Source organism: Oryctolagus cuniculus, chromosome 3 (genome assembly GCF_051225735.1).
Source record: "Oryctolagus cuniculus isolate XC-2025 breed Fujian yellow rabbit chromosome 3, ASM5122573v1, whole genome shotgun sequence".
In the NCBI taxonomy this organism is placed as follows: Eukaryota; Metazoa; Chordata; class Mammalia; order Lagomorpha; family Leporidae; genus Oryctolagus; species Oryctolagus cuniculus.
Window position 1 is genome coordinate 80,337,436 of NC_142869.1, and position 19,931 is coordinate 80,357,366.

The 19,931-nt window shown below is 41.7% G+C and overlaps 2 protein-coding genes across 9 annotated transcripts in view; one reads left to right on the top strand and one right to left on the bottom strand.

Annotated features, from left to right (window-relative positions):
• The window catches only part of PSMD14 (proteasome 26S subunit, non-ATPase 14), a 109,695-nt gene extending 97,619 nt beyond the window's left edge, over positions 1–12,076 (bottom strand). Inside the window, exons 1-2 of one of the 2 annotated variants that reach the window (XM_051849541.3) lie at positions 11,905–12,076; positions 1,147–1,279 (exon numbers count right to left, since the gene is read on the bottom strand). The gene's annotated coding sequence lies outside the window, so the exon portion shown is untranslated. The remainder of the gene's footprint in view (positions 1–1,146; positions 1,280–11,904) is intronic. The other variant, XM_051849542.3, reaches the window with a different exon arrangement.
• The window catches only part of LOC149127400 (uncharacterized), a 36,011-nt gene continuing 28,121 nt past the window's right edge, over positions 12,042–19,931 (top strand). For 5 of the 7 annotated variants that reach the window (XR_016231536.1, XM_089329117.1, XM_089329118.1 and 2 more), the window contains exons 1-2: positions 12,042–12,453; positions 12,831–12,936. Coding sequence is in view for 5 of the 7 variants with exons in the window: in XM_089329117.1 (XP_089185243.1) it covers positions 12,042–12,453; positions 12,831–12,901 (483 nt within the window). In the remaining 2 variants the exon portion in view is untranslated. Of the gene's footprint in view, positions 12,454–12,830; positions 13,890–14,255; positions 16,909–19,931 lie in introns of those variants that run through there. The other 2 variants (XR_016231535.1, XM_089329120.1) reach the window with 2 other exon arrangements.

Here is a 19,931-nt window from a genome sequence, read left to right on the forward strand (position 1 = left end):
TCAAAAAATTGAGCACACCTTTTAATTCAATGGTTCCATGAACTACTGACGTATCCTCATACTCTAATTTAATGCTAACCAATTAATTTAATAATTTATTGTGTTATTTTACTAGTCAGAACATTATCGGCGTCTTAGAAATGCCTCAAGTCCCCTTCCAGTCTCTACCACCCTTTCAAAGATGGAATTCCAACTCTAACAGTACAGATCACTGCTATTGTTTTTGAATTTGACATGAAAGCAATCAGATACTTCTTGCTTCTGGCTTGTTTTACTCAACATGTTTTTAAGATTTACAACAGATAAATTCACTTTTAAAATGTAAAAGCATATTTAAAAAGAAACTTGACAGACCAATTTTCTGTTTACAAATTTTACTTATCCTCCTAAAAGCAATATTTACAAATAAAATCTCCATCAAATTCCCACTAAAATTCGACTCAACTCTGGCATTCAATACACAGCACTTTTTGAAGGTCAGAAAAAAAAAGCATAAAAAGAACAACAAAATATTGTATATTTAAAAATACTGAGGACAGTTCTCTTCAATATATTACCAAGTATATTTTAAAACATTGAGAATATTTCTCTACAATATTACCAAAAAAAGAAAACATTTTCTTTTGAAGTTAACAAACAACCAGTGGGGGAGAAAAATAAGCAGTATACTCTAAATTATCAGAGCACATATCCATACACACATATCTGTATGCACTCTCACACACACAAGTTCCAGGCCAAAGTCAATTCCCAGCTGTGTTCAGTTTATCTAGTCTCCCTGTGTTGTTTCTGATGACTTTACATAGGCTCCAGATGCTGTGAATATACAAGAGCAATGTGGGGAGCAGAGGGAAAGAAAATCTGGCAGGTCAAATTTGTGTTTTTAGCAAAATTAGATGTCTCAGCAAACAGGAAAAAAATATTTAACAAATTAAAACATTTAAGATAAGATAATCAGGTTTCATAAAAATACTAACATTTGGAAATTAAATATATTAATAAATATTCTAAATCCACTAGTTTAAAAAATCTGGCTATCACACATATTCATAATTTGGTAGCTGTTAAAAATAATACATTTTCATAATATTTCTCTATCAGATCTTGAAAGAAAAGGTAAAAGTGAAATATATTCTTAAACCTCACCTGGTCAATAACTACAATTCTCAGGCGTTAAGCTTCAATTTATTGAGACTGACAAATTTCTTCTTAACTCAAGATCCTGCTAATTCAAGCACATAGAAGAATTTTCCCCTTGTGGTTTATTTTTCTTTCTCTCCTAAAAAAAAAGTATACAAGAAAATTATTTTGAAAATTAAACAGAAAAATTTTATATCAAAATCTTTTAAAAGGAGCAAAACTCCTGAAGATCTTATAGAAATTCAAATTAATTTTTAATCATTTTCTGAGAATATGTAATGATCTACCATGCAGAGTGCTACAAGAGCATAGTAATTAACTTAATATCCAAATTTTGCTGGTATTTTTCATCTTTGGACATTAATGTTGATGATTGAAATTTTATGATTTCTAGTCTTCTTTCAAAAAAAAGAATTTACTTATATTTTTAAATAGAATTACATTCCAATGTGCAATTATTGTATTGCTTCATTATACAACAAATCTATGACATATTATGGAACCTTAGTTATTTTTCTTGTATTTTAAAAGTTCGCTATTCATCAGCCTAAGAAATTACTTCATCATTTCTTAATCAATTATTCCCAACTATGCCAAAAAAAGAAAACAAGAAAGCAGAACGATAGGAATTGTTAATGCAGTAGTAACTTCTAGCAATTACATTATCCTTCAGTTCTCGTCTTGCCAAACCATTGACTCATCTTTCATTAACAACAAAAAAAACTGACATCAGTGTTGTAGTCCTAATTTTTTAGCTTTCACTGAAAGTTGAAAATTTACAATTTTTTTTTTTTTTTTTTTTTTTTTGACAGGCAGAGTGGACAGTGAGAGAGAGAGACAGAGAGAGAAAGGTCTTCCTTTTGCCGCTGGTTCACCCTCCAATGGCCGCCGCTGCAGCCGGCGCACCGCGCTGATCCTGGCAGGAGCCAGGAGCCAGGTGCTTTTCCTGGTCTCCCATGGGGTGCAGGGCCCAAGCACCTGGGCCATCCTCCACTGCACTCCCTGGCCATAGCAGAGAGCTGGCCTGGAAGAGGGGCAACCGGGACAGAATCCGGCGCCCCAACCGGGACTAGAACCCGGTGTGCCGGCGCCGCAAGGTGAAGGATTAGCCTATTGAGCCACGGCGCCGGCTCGAAAATTTACAATTTTTCACTTTGTATCCATAACAGCAAAAAGGAGGAAAACTGACAGGAAAAAAAAAATTCACAGCTATTAGAAATCACAGAGTAAATGCAATGAAAAAGAAAAAAAAACAAAGGCATTCTAGTCTCTAATAATGACAATAAAATTACTTATACAAGCAAGGGTTTACTAACTGTGGTACTGCTGACATTCAGATTTTTGTTGGGGCGGGGGTGGGGGGGCTCTAGTGCATTAGAGGATGTTTAACAGCATCCCTGGCCACTATGAGCTAGAAGCAAGTAGTACCCACCCAGTCACCCTCATTAAAAAAAAAAAAAAAAAAAAAACGGTCTTCAAGGGGCCAGCATCCCATATTAGCACCAGTTCAAATCCAGTTCCCTGCTATTGCGCCCAGGAAAGCAACAGAGGATGACCCAGGTGCTTGGGCCCCTGCCACCCAGGTGGAAGACCTGGAAGGAGTTGCAGCCATTTGGGGAATCAATGACAGGATGGAAGATATCTCTCTCTCTCTCTCAATCTCCTTCCCCACCGGCTAGCATTCAAATAAATCTTTAAAAAAAGAAAAAAGTCTCTAAGCATTGGCAAATGACCCCTGGAAGGGCAGAAATACTCTCAACTGAGAATCACTGATAATAAAATAAAATGTCAGACTCATGCACTTTTTTTATGATTTTTAAAAATTTTTATTTAATAAATATAAATTACCAAAGTACAATTTTTGGATTATAGCAGCTTTTTCCCCCCATAACCTCCCTCCCACCCACAACTATCCCATCTCCCACTCCCTCTCCCACCCCATTCACATCAAGATTCATTTTCAATTATCTTTATATAACAGAAGATCAATTTAGTATATACTAAGTAAAGATTTCAACAGTTTGCACCCATACAGAAACACAAAGTATAAAGTACTGTTTGAGTACTAGTTATTGTGGGGAGCAACTCGGACTAGACTAAGTTACTGGAATTAAGACTTATTCTATGCATCTGCTCTCCCACAATATGGCGCTGGGAGAGAAGAAAACAGCTTCTACACAGCTGCCTCCAGTTCAGCCAATAAACTGTAGGACTTGCTCCTGATTGGAGGAGAGCAGCGTACTCGGCGTGTGGGCAGCCGAGTTGGGATTGGCAGAGGAGGACTATAAAGGAGGAGAGAGACAGCATGCACCAGGAACATCTAAGAGGAACATCTAAGGGGAACATCTAAGGGGAACATCTAAGGGGAACATCTAAGGGGAACACCTGTGCAGCCCCCGAGAGAGCCGGCCGGTGGTGTGCCGCTCCCCTGCAGAAGTGGGGAAAGTGGCCAGGGGGAACCGCCCTTCCACGGAGGTGGAAGGGACAGTAGCCAACCCGGGAAGAACCAGCAGCAAACCCGGGGAGGGCCGAGCAGACGAAAGAACAGCGCAGGGTCCTGTGTCGTTCCTCCACGAAGAGGGGGAGTGACATAATGGTGCCGTGACTCGGATATGAAGCCTAGACAGGGTTTAGTGTTGCTCCTCCACGAAGAGGGGGAGCGACATAATGGTGCCGTGACTCGGATATGAAGCCTAGGCAGGGTTTTGTGTCGTTCCTCCATGAAGAGGGGGAGCGACATAATGGTGCCGTGACTCGGATATGAAGCCTAGGCAGGGTTTAGTGTTGCTCCTCCACGAAGAGGGGGAGCGACAAGTTATATCGTTAATTCACATAGTACAACACATTAAGGACAGAGATCCTACATGGGGAGTAAGTGCACAGTGACTCCTGTTGTTGATTTAACAATTGACACTCTTATTTATGATGTCAGTAATCACCTGAGGTTCTTGTCATGAGCTGCCAAGGCTATGGAAGCCTCTTGAGTTTGTCAACTCCGATCTTATTTAGACAAGGCCATAGTCAAAGTGGAAGTTCTCTCCTCCCTTCAGAAAAAAGTACTTCCTTCTTTGATGGCCCATACTTTCCGCTGGGATCTCACTCACAGAGATCTTTCATTTAGGTCACTTTTTTTTTTTTTTTTTTTTTTTTGCCACAGTGTCTTGGCTTTCCATGCCTGAAACAGACTCATGTATCTTGAGATGACAATATCCTAGACTAACTTTCTCAAATTTATGAACCAATGACTGCTGGGGAGTTTGGCAGGTCCTTAAAAAGTTAAATATAGGAGCAACTGTTTGGCTTTGTGCTTAATAAGGGAGTGCCTGCGGGCAGGCACTATAGTACAGTTGGTTCAGCTGCCGCTTAGGACACCTATATCCCAGGTTCTAGTCCCACTTCTGGTTCCTGCTTATGCACACCCTGAGAGGCAGCAGATGAAGGCTCAACTACATGGGTCGCTGCCACCCACAGGGAAGATCTAGAGGGAGTTCCTGGCTCCTGACTTTAGCTTGGCCCAGCCCCAACTGTTGCAGGCATTTGGGGAAAGAACCAGCAGAAGGAATATCTCTTGCTCTTAGTTCTTTGATTTCAAATAAATAAAAATAAGTAAATAAACATTAAAAAAATATATGGGAGTGCCTGTCCTGGTTCTGTTCTCTATTCCAGCTTCCTACTAATGCATAACCTAAGAGCCAGCAAATGATGGCTCAAGTACTTGAGTCCTTGCCATGTTGATTTCCTGGTTCCTGGCTTCAGCTTAGCCCAGCTCTGGCTGTTAGGTGCATTTGTGTAGTGAAACAGCAGATGCAAGATCTCTGTCTCTGTTTCCAGTCGGTCTTTCAAATTAAATAAATAAATAACTTAAATGTTAAATACAGACTTACCACGACCCAGTAATTCCAGTCCTAGGTATATAACCCCAAAGAATTGAAAACAGGTACTCAAACATATGCACATGCATTTTTAAAACATGACCATTCACAACAACCAAAAGGTGGACACATCCAAAAAAGGATGAATGGATAAACAAATTTTACTATATACATACAATGTAATGTTTGGAATACTATTTTGTTATAAAAGAAATGAAGTGTTGATACATGTTACAACTTAGCTAAACCTCAAAATACTACACTATGTTAAAGAAGTTAAGCACAAAAGGTCACATATATTGTGTCATTACATTTATATGAAGTATACAGTAAGTCCACAGAGACAGAATACAAATTAATGGTTGTTACAGGTTGGTGGAAGGGAAAAACATGGCAAACTGCTTAATGGTAAGGATTTTTATCTTGGGATGCTGGAAATACTCTAGAACTAGATTAAAATAATTGAACAATATTGCAAATAAACTAAATGAAAATAAATTGGTAATTTTAAAATGGTCAATTTTATATTGTGTGAATCTCCCTCTCAATGAATAATTTTTTTTTTTTTTTTTTGACAGGCAGGAGTGGACAGTGAGAGAGAGAGAGACAGAGAGAAAGGTCTTCCTTTTGCCGTTGGTTCACCCTCCAATGGCCACCGCGGCCGGCGCGCTGCAACCAGCGCACCGCGCCAATCCGATGGCAGGAGCCAGTTACTTTTCCTGGTCTCCCATGGGGTGCAGGGCCCAAGCACTTGGGCCATCCTCCACTGCACTCCCTGGCCACAGCAGAGAGCTGGCCTGGAAGAGGGGCAACCGGGACAGAATCCGGCGCCCCAACCAGGACTAGAACCCGGTGTGCCGGCGCCGCAAGGCGGAGGATTAGCCTAGTGAGCCGTGGCACCGGCCTCAATGAATAATTTTTAATAAGGGTTAATGAGTGAGCAATTTTTTTAAAAGATTTATTTATTTATTTGAAAGAGGTACACAGAGAGAGGAGAGGCAGAGAGACAGAGAGAGAGAGAGAGAGAAAGGTCTTCTGTCCGCTGGTTCATTCCCCAATTGGCTGCAATGGCCAGAGATGTGCCAATTCGAAGTCAAAAGCCAGGAGCTTCTTCTGGGTCTCCCACACAGGTGCAGGAGCCCAAGGCCTTGGGCCATCTTCTACTGCTTTCCCAGGCCATAGCAGAGAGCTGGCTCAGAAGTGAAGCAGCCAGGTCCTGAACCAACGCCCGCCCATACAGAATACCGACGCTTCAGGCCAAGGCGTTAACCCACTGCGCCACAGCGCCAGCCCCTGAGCAATATATTTTTAAGACTAAAAAAGATGACATTCATGTCCAATTAGTCATTCAACAAAAAGGACTTCATCAGACACTATTTTGCAACAAACATCTGTTTTGTAATGTATGATGTATTATTTGATCTTTTATGATGCTGATATAATTCATCTATAGACAAATGCTAAAGTATATATAAAGGTGAATTAAAAAATTAGGTAATATAGAAACAAAAAACGTTACTTCACTGGACTAATTCTAATGGTGTTTATAAACCTAAAAATAAAATGTTTTGCAATTATAGACCAAAGACTATGGCTATCCACTCTTCAAAACTTTGAGCTGCCAATATTTTCAGAAGTACTGTATTTGGGAAGATAAAAATTTCTAGAGATGGATGATGATGGTCATACAACAATGTGAATGCACTCAATACTACCTAATTATACATTAAAAATGGTTAAAAATTTAAATTGTAGGCATACATATTTTACACACACAAACACACACACACAACAAAGCATGACAAGTACAAGAAGAACCACAAGTAATAAACCAGGGCCTAGTAGAATTGTATTTGGAATATTGAACTGTTCCTTACAAGAAGAGATAGTCCAGGGGCTGGCGCTGTGGCGTAGTGGGTAAAGCTGCTTCCTGTAATGCCAGCATTCCATAAGGGTGCTGTTTCTGGTCCCAACTTCTCCACTACCAACCCAGCTCTCTACTATGGTGTGGGAAAGCAGTAAAAGATGGCCCAAGTGCTTGGGCCCCTGCACCCAAGTGGGAGACCCGAAAGAAGCTCTGGCTCCTGACTTCAGATTGGCACAGCTCCATCCATTGCAGCCAACTGGGGAATGAATCAGCAGACAGAAGACCTCTCTCTGTGCCTCTCCTTCTCTAACTCTGACTTTCAAATAAATAAATAAATATTTACAAAAAAAACCCCTATATTTGCTATATTTAACCATTATTAATATTTCTAATATAATTATTTTTTCACTAAACCTTTATTTTTATTTCTGTAAATTATTCATAAAATGATTAGGGCCAGACTTGCAGCAGAATGGTTAAAGCTGCTGCCTGCAATGCCAGCATCCCATATGCGTGCTGGTTTGTGTCCTGGCTGCTCCACTTCCAATCCAGCTACTTGCTAATGGCCTGACAAAAGCAGTGGAAAAGTGCCTGGGCCCCTGCACCCATGTGGGATACCCGGATGAAGCTTCTGGCTCCTGGCTTTAGCCTGGCCATCTGGGGAGTGAACCAGCAGATGGAAGGTATCTCTTTCTCTCCCTTCCTCCCTCCTCCCCACTCCATAACTCTTTCAAATAAATAAATAAATCTTTTAAGAAATAACCTAGGCCGGCGCAGCAGCTCAATAGGCTAATCCTCTGCCTGCGGCACCGGCACCCCAGGTTCTAGTCCCGGTCGGGGTGCCGGATTCTGAACCAGTTGCTCCTCTTCCAGTCCAGCTCTCTGCTGTGACCTGGGAGTGCAGTGGAGGATGGCCCAAGTGTTTGGGCCCTGCACCCCATGGGAGACCAGGAGAAACACCTGGCTCCTGGCTTCGGATCAGCGCGGTGCGCCAGCCGCAGCGGCCATTTGGGGGTAAACCAACAGAAAAGGAAGACCTTTTTCTCTCTCTCTCTCTGTCTGTCTAACTCCGCCTGTCAACAACAACAACAACAAAAAAGAAATAACCTAGAGATGTAAAAAAATAAGAAAAGTCCACTAGACTCAGACACATGGAAGACGATAACTCTTTTTTCTCATATATGAGGGTTAAGTGCTATTACTCACAAGTTAGAGTGCCAGGATTCAAATACTGGCTCTAACATCTACTAGCTCTGTGTCTTTGAGTCACATACCTCTCTCCCAGCCTCAGTTTCCTCATCTGCAAAATGAGAAAACTGTACCATCTCTTAGCTGCTTAGAAGCTTAAAGACAACAAAAGACAAATTTTTAGTATGATTAGTATATAGTAACTAAAAAGTGAAGAATAGCTAGCTGCTGTCATGAGCACCATCATCTTACAAACATAGCTACCAAAACAGATCATTCTTCAGTAGTTTGCCACTTACTGGTTTTCAAAACACCAGGCCTCATATTTCACAATACTAAATTAATTACATAGGAGACAAGGACCTGGATTATTCAGAACTTAGCAAAGAGGTTCACAAGGTTCACAAAGTATTACATTATAACATAAAAGAAAACACTTTAAATTCTCAGAAATAAATGTAATGCACAAGATCTATAGATCTAAACCAGACGTTTATACCTGTGAAAAAGCAGAGGCCTCAAAAGCCCATTCATAATATAACTAATTTAAAACATTATTAGCTAATATGAATAAAGTATTTATATCTAACACAATGTCCTACATACGACAATATTTAGGATCCTTATTGGGAAAATGGTAAAAAAAAAATTAGTAGTACTTTCAAAGGCTATTGACTTTAAACTTTTTTCTTTATTTCTCAAGTTACTATCTGATCAGAACTTAATATTGTTCAACCATGTTCATAATGAATTTAAATCAACTCTCAAATACTTATAGGAAATGTATGGAACCAAGGATAATTCTAAAAAGTCAATCCATCAACATTATATTAAATGGACCTTACAATTTTTCAAACTTTTCACCAGGGATAACATTATTTTTAATTCTTAAAACTCAAACAAAATCATAAAGTCCTTAGATGTTCAGGCTTATCATTCTGTTTCCTAGTTCATTATTCATTTTTTACTCCCCAAACCATTCTGCAGTTAAATACTATCATTTTTCAAACTGATGATAAATGTTTAGGTTGCTCCACTGTAATCTGTGATCACATTGTATTTCTAATTCCTCTGCTCTTTGGTTTGTGGGAAGCAATTAATATCTTAAGGACTTTTTTTCCCAGTGTTAGAAGTAGAAAGAGTTAACATTAAACTTAATTATACAAACAAGATTTAGTGAAGCAAGACCTTCCAGGGTTTAAAAGAAGGGAATTATAAAAAATCTATGATGTCTCCTAATCACAGCATTCAAGTAAAACATTTACTGAATACTGTCTTGCATACTCAAGAAACAGCAGTTTGCACTGGAAAAACCTGAGGGAGAGGAGAGTATGACATAAATCTGTAAAAACTATGTAATGTAAAAGGACAGCTGTATGGAGGAAAGTCTTACCAGTCAACCTAGATTTGAATCCTGGCTTTACAACCTACTTACTGGAACAAGGTACCTTCTTCTGAACTCGACTTCATCTCTAAAATGGGTATAATATCTACCTTGCAAATCTGCTGAGATTAAGCCTGAATATCCTAGGTACTCAATAAATGCTGTTACTGTTATTATCTTAGAACTGGGAGAGATTTAATCTAGTTCTCTCATTTTATAAACGGGGACACCAAAATATCACCAAGCAGAACACAAAATGTCAAATTAGTACACAAGTAGGGTATGAGATAAATTCATTAGAAATCACAAGACTATGTAGGCAAGATTTTCACAGGTGTACATGAAACTACAAAAGGAAGATTGTTATGAATTTGAAAACAAAAAAGTACAATTGCGGGGGCTGACACTGTGGAGAAGCAGGCTAAGCCTCCAGTGCAGCACCAGCATCCCATATGGGTGCAGAATCGAGACCAGGCTGCTCCTCTTCTGATCCAGCTCTCTGCTTATGGCCTAGGAAAGCAGTGGAAGATGGCCCAAGTGCCTGGACCCTTGCACCTGTGTGGGAGACTGTGAGGAAGCTCCTGGCTCTGGGCTTTGAATCGGCTCAGCTCCAGCTTTTGTGGCCATTTGGAGAGTGAACCAGGAGATGGAAGACCTCTCTCTCTCTCCACCTCTCTCTGTCTGTAATTCTATATCTCAAATAAATAAATAAAAGTATTTCTTAAAAAAGTACAATAGCTTCATGTAATTAATTTTCCAAACATGTGGTTCTGAATTTAAAAACTAAGCACAAAGTTTATATGGCAATTACAAAATAAGAAGAATCTACAGCAGACAGGTTAAAATTCAACTTTTCAATTACAATGACAGTATTATTAACCAATCACTTTGAGGAGGGTGGGGGATCTTCCAAACTCAATAGGTGAAGCTTTAGTAAAAGGTTATGACTCAAAACTTTCTTCCCTTGGCAAGATTTAACTTTGTTAGGGACAAATTTAAGACAGGCTTTCCACTTACGGCTTCAGTAACCACATCTTTCCTTAATTCTGAGCCAGCATATCTCTCAATTTCTATAAATGCACTATAACCCATGCAATCTGTTTAAAACATGCATAATTTAGGCCGGCACCGCGGCTCACCAGGCTAATCCTTCGCCTGCGGCGCTGGCACCCCAGGTTCTAGTCCGGGTCAGGGCGCCAGACTCTGTCCCGGTTGCTCCTCTTCCAGTCCAGCTCTCTGCTGTAGCCCGGGAGTGCAGTGGAGGATGGCCCAAGTGCTTGGGCCCTGCACCCGCATGGGAGACCAGGAAGAAGCACCTGGCTCCTGGCTTTGGATTGGCCGACCGTAGCTGCCATTTGGGGGGGTGAACCAACAGAAGGAAGACCTTTCTCTCTGTCTCTCTCTCTCACTAACTCTACCTGTCAAAAAAAATTAAAAAAAAAAAAAAACCATACATAATTTAAATTTTAAAAAAGCCACTTGGTGGTCTTATGAAACAAAAAGGCTATCATTATACTAATCATCTCCAAACTGAGTTGTTTTTATTTCCACATCATTAGTATTTTTCTTTTGCTTTACTCAAACACATCAAGTCAGCAACACGAAAAACACTTTCATGAGCAGTGAAAAACACTATGCTAATTTTTCAAGCCTCTCCTGACTTTCCCATGACATCTTTACCAACTTTTGTTTACCATTTTAATTTCTAGAAATTCTGACTCAGTGACTAGATCTATAATGACATTCCTTTAAAAAGTTTACATTTTTATTCTTTTGACAGTAGGGAGCTAAGTCCCCAGGAAAAAAAAAGTTCCGGGAAGTAACACAGAGTAGCAGATTTCAACTTTTACTGAAAGCGGGACATGTGATCAACTTTCAGCTACTCAATTAGGACAACATTGAACATAAGTTCATAGGCGTAACCTGAATAACTACTGTTAGTTTTAATGATATTCAACGTTAAAGACTTGCATCTCGGAGAAGTTTCGGTTATTTTTTGGACTTGAAAAGCTATCACTAAGAGAAAATAAGCCAAACCACCGGAGGGACAGATCATAAATCAACATGCAATCAATGTAAAAGTTCATTTTATTCCCTCTCCTTTGTTTCCTCTGTCAGCTTTGACGTTTTTCAACACAGGACTAATTACCAATAGAGCACAGGCAAATAGGCCATAAACAAGAGCTCTCCATGGATAAGGAGGATAGGTTCCCAAGACGATGGGAATTAGTCAAGCAAAAACCAGTTGAAGAAGGAAACCACATCCCGATCTGACCCTGCCAGAGACCCCCGAGGAACCTGCGAGGAGTACGAAGGAGCCTGGGCTCCTCCCTAAGGTCCCCGGCCTCCAGTGGCAACTCGGCTGGGCAACATGACTCAGGAAAGCACGGGGATGGCAGCGGCCTAGCGCGGCTGTCTCCCCAGCCCTCCCGGGCCTGCCTTCTCGGTCTTACCTGAAGGAAGGCAGGGACAGGAGGCCACGGTCTGGACCCTTGTCTTGCAGCGGGGATAACGCGTCGGCGGAGGCGGCGGCGGCAGCGGCAGCGGCAGCGGCTCAGACCCGGCCCGGCTCTGGCTCCACGAACCGGCGATGAATCAGCCCTATTCCATTCAAAAGAGTCGCCCAGGCCTCCGCCGCGAAGCACTTCCGGGTTCACTGCTCTGCTTCGGCTTCCGTTCCCCTGGCGGCCAATTGGAGACTACTCGAGAGTCGAGCGGGCGTCCCAGGGGAAACGCACGGTGCAGACCGCGCGGGTCCTGCGGCTTCTGCCGTCTCACCGGGAGGAGGAGGCGGAAGTTTGCGCTCGGGCCGCCCCCGCCTCTCGGGTGTCCTCCTTTTTCCAGGCCCACCTCTGTGTTCCCCGGCCGCAGGCGAGCTGTGGGACGCCGGCACCGCCAGCCCCTGAACCGGCTAGGAAATGCAACTCTTGCTGTTGCGGACCCTAGGGTCCTTTCGTTGTGGTGTCCACCGCCATTGCGGCCTTCCACAAAAACTCACAAAGGTAAACTTGAACTAATTGGTCATCTGAAGGAAGCAAAAAAGAAAAAGGGGCTGGTATGTTTAGAGGGGATGGTCAGACGCGCTTTTTCCGTAGCCCACTTGACCCCCCACTTCTTTACTGCTTTGCAAACATTGAATTTCAAGGAAAACTAATGTTCCCAAATATTTTAAGTGCAGTTCAGTTCACAGGGTTTAAGGAATCCTTTACTTAAATATTTTCTCCATATAATTATCAACAACCACGTTTTACTGGTTGATCTGCTCTGTGCTAGGTTTTCTAAAAGCAGGAATAACTACGGACAAGTTTATGTCACACTTTGGGTCTAGTTAGGCCTCTATTCGGGCAACATATTTACCACGTCCCTCTTTCTTTCTCAGATATGTTGCAACTAACAAACATCTTTCAAACATTCCTAAGAATTATGATTAATCTACTGGATGGAGGGTGAGGAGAGAGGACAGCATCAAGATACAAAGCTATAATGTGAGTTACACAATATATTAACATCTCTATCTAAAAATGCTTAATAATGTTACAGGTAATAATTATATTTGGAGTCAGGTTTTATGTTTTCCCCAAAAACTTGTGTTTTGTTTTGTTTTGTTTTGTTTTGTTTTTGGTAAATAACCCTCCAAGTAACTTCCCTAATCAGAAACCTGAGATTAGGTACTGCTTGTTCGGCTTCCCAATTAATCCCTCTAGAAAACATGAAGTGTCTAATCTCCATAATAACTTTTACAGTCCACCAGCCCACTTTCTCCATTCTTCCCAGGTTAGCCTTAGTGAAAGCCTTCCTCACTTTTTTCTTAAAATTCTGCAGTTATCCCCTTCATTTTCATGCTTCCAGTCTCCCCCCTTTAACCCATTCTTTACTTCATTGGCAACAATTTTTGTGCTATACAAATACAGTCATGCCCCTTAAAATTCCACTCAAGGTTCCCTGTAACCTTCAGTATAAAGGTCAAAAACCCCTCAACTATGGAGCAGTGTTTGCTCCAGCCATACTGAATTATTTAGCTGGGGAGTGAGATGTTTCTAGGGGCTTTGAAAATCTCTGCCATATTCCTGGGAATCTGGAAGGTAGCTTGCATGGTTGGAGTATACACATTTCTATGGTTATCTGAATACTGTAGAGAGACCCTAGAAGGCCAGTTAAACACTCACCTCTGAACTTGTGACTATTCTGGCAAGAAGTAAATAAATGCTAAGGCAGAATTTTAAATTGTCCTGAATGAGTGTTGAAGGTGTGCCTCAACATATCACATACTAATCCTCTCAGCAAAGGCTGTGGCACTTCTTAGTTAAAGATGTTTAAGGAAACTTCTGTGCAATCATTAGCTGTCAAGTAAATTGAGTAGCAACTTTCGTTGGTACCACACAAAAGCAACAGCTACAACAACAAACAGGAAGAACAACAAATTAGAATATATCCAGAGGTTTTTTTTTTTTTTTTTTTTTTTTTTTTTTTTTTTGACAGGCAGAGTGGACAGTGAGAGAGAGAGAGACAGAGAGAAAGGTCTTCCTTTGCCGTTGGTTCACTCTCCAATGGCCGCCGCTGCAGCCGGCGCACCGCGCTGATCCTGGCAGGAGCCAGGAGCCAGGTGCTTTTCCTGGTCTCCCATGGGGTGCAGGGCCCAAGCACCTGGGCCATCCTCCACTGCACTCCCTGGCCATAGCAGAGAGCTGGCCTGGAAGAGGGGCAACCGGGACAGAATCCGGCGCCCCAACCGGGACTAGAACCCGGTGTGCCGGCGCCGCAAGGTGGAGGATTAGCCTATTGAGCCACGGCGCCGGCTCCAGAGTTTTTGCATATATTTTAAAATGTCCAGTTTTCAAAATAAAAAGTACCTTCATACAAAGAAATAAAAATGTATGGCCCATTCATAGGCAGGATAAAAATCAATACACAGAAACTATCCCTGCAGAAACCTACATGCTTGACTTACTTGATAAAGACTTAAATCATTTTGGGGCCAGCACTGTGGTGTAGTAGACTTAGCCTCTACCTGCGGCAGGTACCATATGGGTACTGGTTCCCATACCAGCCGCTCCTCTTCTGACCCAGCTCTCAGCTGTGGCCTGGAAAGCAATGGAAGATAGCTCAGGTGCTTGGGCCCCTGCACCCACGTGGGAGACCTGAGAAGCTCCTGGCTCCAGCCATTGCAGCCATTTGGGGAGTGAACCAGCAGATGGAAGACCTTTCTGTTTCTACCTCTCAAATAAATAAATAAATAAAATCTTTTTTAAAAATTGGACATTTTAAATATGTTCCCAAAGCTGAACCATATATAAAGAGCTAGAGAAAAGCAGGAGAGACTTTTCCACCAATTGGATACTGATAAAGAGATATAAATTAGTTTTTAAAACCCAAATAAATCTTGAGTTGAAAACTGTAACTGTCTTTGTCCATTTTGTATTGCCATAACAAAACACCTGAGACTGAGTACTTTATTTTTTTAAAAAAGGTTTATTTAGCTCAGAATTCAGGAGATTCAAGAGCATTGCACCAGCATCTACTTGGTTTTGATGAGAGCATCAGTGAACAGCATTACAATGGTGGGAACGTATTTGGAAAAGCCATCAAAGAAAAGTGCCAGCCTCGCTTATTTTTGTGGGAACTAATTTAGTCCCACAGACCTGACCCCTTCCTTCAAGACAGTATTAATGCATTCACAAGGATGGAGCCCCTAAGACCTAATTACCTTCCACTAGGCCTTTACACTTAAAGGTTCCACCATTTCTAAAATACCACACTGGGGAAAAACACTTGAAACCTTGCGGGGCATGCCATACCCAAATCAGCAATAACTAATATGAAAACTGCAATAAAGGGCCTCAACAGCAGATCTGAGCAGATAGGAGGAAGAAGCAGTAAACTTGAATATGAGTCAGTTGGGGTTATCTAGACAATGATGAAATAAAACATCCTCAAAGACCTATACAAAATGAAGATCTCTAAAGGAGAAGGGAAAAAGAAAAGGGTAGGTACAGTATTTGAAGAAATAATTTGGTGAAAACCATTAATCTACACATCCAAGAAGCTGAACAAATACAAAGTGGGATAAATAGAAATTCATACCTTGACAAAGTCTTATCAACCTGTTGAAAGCCAAGGGAAGAGAGAGAATTTTGAAAGTGGCAAGAGAGAAGGCATGCAACAGATTTACAGCTGAGATCAGGAAAACCAGAGGCAGTGAGGTATTCAAAGTACAGACAGAAAAAACATCAAAATTCTGCCTGCAGCAAAACTATCCTTCCAAACTGAAGGAAGTAGGCAAGTATTGTCACATCCATTAAGACGTTGCTTGGGATGCCCACATCTCAGAGTGCTGGAGTTCAGGGTTTGGCTCAGCTTCTGATTGCAACTTCCTGCTAATGTGCACCCTAAGGAGCAACAAGTGGTATCTCATGTACTTATGTCCCTGTCACCCACTTGGAATACCTGAGATGGGTTCTGGGCTACTGGCTTTAGCCTAGCGCAGCTGTGGCTGTTGCAGGTATTTAGCAAGTGAACCAGCAGATGAAAGATCTCTCTGCGTGTCTCTGCCTTTCAAGTAAATAAATTTTGTAAAAATTTCAAAACCAGGCCAGTAGGTTAAGCTGGCATCCCATATGAGCACTGCTTTGAGTCCTGACTGCTCTGTTTCATATCCAGCTCCCTGCTGATGTGCCTATGAAGGCAGCACAGGATGACTTGGATGGTTCGGCTCCTGCCACCTACATGGGAGCCCCAGATGGGGTTCTAGACTCCTGGCTTTGGTCTGGCCCAGTCTTGGCTGTTGGAGCCATTTGGGACATGAACCAATGGATGGAAGACCTCTCTCTCTCTCTCTCTCTTTCTGTAACTAAAATAAATAAATAATATTTTAAAAAATTATAACTTAAGGAGATTTTAATACATTCCCAAAATGTATGTATAGAAAGAGAATTTGTCACCAGGAAATCTGTACCAAAAGTACTGAAGGGAGTCCTTCAGGGGGCTGGCACTGTGCTAAAACAGGTAAAGCCGCCTCTTGCAGTGTTGGCATCCCATAAAGGTGCCAGCTTGAGTCCTAGCTACTCTACTTCTGATCCAGCTCTCTGCTATGGCCTGAGAAAGCAGTAGAAGATGGCCCAAGTACTTGGGCCCCTGCACCCACATGGGAGACCCAGAAGAAGCTCCTGGCTTCAGATCAGTGCAGCTCTGGCCATTTCAGCTATCTGGAGAGTGAACCAGTGTATGGAAGACCTCTCTCTCTGCCTCTGCTTCTCTCTAATTCTCCCTTATTAATAAATAAATAAATAAATAAATAAATAAATCAGACAGTACCTCAAATCAAATCTACATGGAAGAATGAATACTTAAAATGGTGACTAGATAAGAAAATGTGGAAGTATAAATATATTTTTAAAAGACAACTGCATAAGCCAATAATCATAAATTATTTGTGCTGATAGGCATATTATATGGAAAAATAATTTGGAAAAGGAAGGAGAAAATGGAGCTATACAGTAGCAAAGTTTTTGTATACTAATTAATTTGGTATCAGTCTAAACTAAATTGTAATTTGCTAATTATAATCCCTGGATGGGGCTGGCGCTGTGGCGTAGCAGGTAAAGCTGCCACCTGCAGTGCTGGCATCCCATTTGGGTGCCGGGTTTGAGTCTTGGCTGCTCCACTTCTGATCCAGCTCTCTGCTATGGGCTGGGAAAGCAATAGAAGATGGCCCAAGTCCTTGGGCTCCTGTACCTGCATGGGAGACCTGGAAAAAGCTCCTGGCTCCTGGCTTTGGATTGGTGCAGCTCTGGCTATTGCAACCATGTGGGGAGTGAACCAGTAGATGGAAAACCTTTCTCTCTCTATCTGTCTCTTTGTAACTCAACCTCTCAAATAAATAAATTTTAAAAATCTTTAAAAAAATTTCCTAGATCAATGAGTAAGCAAATGCTAAAAAATATATGATAAAAAAGATAGGGTTGAGAGTAGATATTGCAGCATTGTGGGTTAAGCTGCCACTTGAGAAGCCAACTTCCCATTTTGGAGGGCCTGTGTTTGACTCCCACCTCTACTTTTGATCCAGCTTTCTACTGATATGCACCCTGAGAGGTGATGACTCAAGTACTTGAATACCTGCTACCCATGTGGAAGACCCAGATGATGTGCCTGCCTCCTGGCTTCTGCCCTGGCTGTTCAGGGCATTGAACCAGCAGATGAGAGCTAGTGTACTTGTTCTCTCTCTCTCTGCCTTTCAAATAAATAAATCTTTTTTAAAAAATGATAAAACTGGTTTAAAATGGTGCCCTAGAAAATACGAATTTAATGTAACAAAAGCAGCAGTAATGAAGGAATAGAAAAAAAATGCAATATAAAGAAATTAAGTATTGGGGCCAGTGCTGTGTCACAGTGGGTTAAAGCCCTGGCCTGAAGCGCCGGCATCCCTTATGGGTGCTGGTTCTAGTCCCGGCTGCTCCTCTTCCAATCGAGCTCTCTTTTGTGGCCTGGAAAAGCAGTAGAAGATGGACAAAGTCCTTGGGCGCCTGCATGCATGTGGAAGACCTGGAAGAAGCTACTGGCTCCTGGCTTCAGATTGACATGGCTCCAGCCATTGCAGCCATCTGGGGAGTGAATCAGCAGATGGAAGACCTCTACCTCTCTCTGTAACTGTCTTTCAAATAAATAAAATAAATCTTTAAGAAAAAAAAATCAAAATGCAAATAGTCCTACCTTATTAGTAATTATAATTGTTTTTTAAAAGATTTATTTATTTATTTGAAAGGCAGAGTTACACAGAGAGGAGAGGCAGAGAAAGAGGTCTTCCATCCGACAGAGTGGACAGTGAGAGAGAGAGACAGAGAGAAAGGTCTTCCTTTTCCATTGTTTCACCCCGCAATGGCCGCTGCAGCTGGCACGCTGCAGCCGAGGCACTGCGCTGATCTGAAGCCAGGAGCCAGGCGCTTCTCCCGGTCTCCCACACGGGTGCAGGGCCCAGGGACTTGAGCCATCCTCCACTGCACTCCCGGGCCACAGCAGAGAGCTGGCGTGGAAGAGGAGCAACCGGGACAGAATCTGGCGCCCAACTGGGACTAGAACCCAGTGTGCCGGCGCCAGAGGCGGAGGATTAGCCTATTGAGCTGCAGCACTGGCCAATAATTATAATTATTAGTAAATATAATGAAATAAACATTATAATTAAAAGGCAGAGATTGGCAAAATGGGCTAAAAGTGATCCAACTGTAGACAAAAGATATACTTTAAATACAAAACCACAAATAAGTTTAAAGAATAGAAGAAATATAGCATTGAAGTAGTAATTAAAATGGCCTAACCACTAAAGAAATTGTTCTGCCATTAAAAAAATTTTTTTAAAGATTTATTTATTTATTTGAGAGACAGGATTACAGAGAGAGGGAGATCTTCCATCATCTGGTTCACTCCTCAAATGGTTGCAATGGCTGAGACTGGACCAAGCCAAAGCCAGGAATTCGAAAATCCATATGAGTCCCCCACATGGGATTAGTGGCCTAAGGAATTAGGCCATCTTCCACTGCTTTCCCAGGCACATTAGCAAGGAGCTGGATCAGAAGTAGAGCAACTGGTATTTGAACCAGTGCTATATGGGATGCTGGTGTTTCAGGCAGTAGCTTAACCCACTGCAACAAAATGCTAGCCTCTGTTCTAGCATTTAAAAAAATAAAAATACAATTGCCATTTAACCCAGTCAAAATCTTCATTTTAAATATTTGCCAAAAATAACTTAAAATGTAGGGGGAGGCATTTAGCCTAGCAGTAAAAACACAAGTTAAGACACTTGTGTCTCATATCACGGTGTCTGGGTTTAATACCTAGCTCTGGATCCTTACTCCAACTTCCTGCTAATGCAGACACTGGAAAGCAGTAGTGATGGCTGAAATGACTGGATTGCTGCCATCCACATAACAAACCTGGATTGAGTTTCTGCCTCCTGGCTTCTACCTTATGCAGCCCTGGCCATTGTGACCATTTGGAAAATGAGTGAGCCAGTGGATGGAGGAGATTATTTGCTCTCTCTAAAAAAAAAAAAATTTGTAAATATATGTACACACACCATGGTGTGATCATGATAGTTCATAATAACTTCATTAATAATAGCCCCAGGGGCCTGCATGATGTAGCACAACAGGTTAAGCTGTAGCTTGAGAAGCCCACACCCCATATCAGAGTGTGGGTTCAAATCCTGGCTCCTCAACTTCCATTGCAGCTTCCTTCTGATGCATTCTGGGAGGCAGCACATGATTGCTGAAGTACTTGGGCTCATACCACACATGTTGGAATACCTGGGTTGGAGTCTGCCCTTCACTTCTGTCCAGCTTCTTGCTGTTGCACAACATGGGAGTCAGCAGATGATGTCTCCAGTACTTGGAATCCTGCTACTCATATGGTATATCCAGAGGAGTTCTGGCCTCCTGACTTCAGTCTGGTCCAGCCATGTTTATTGTGGACTTCCTCTTCTCTCCCCTCC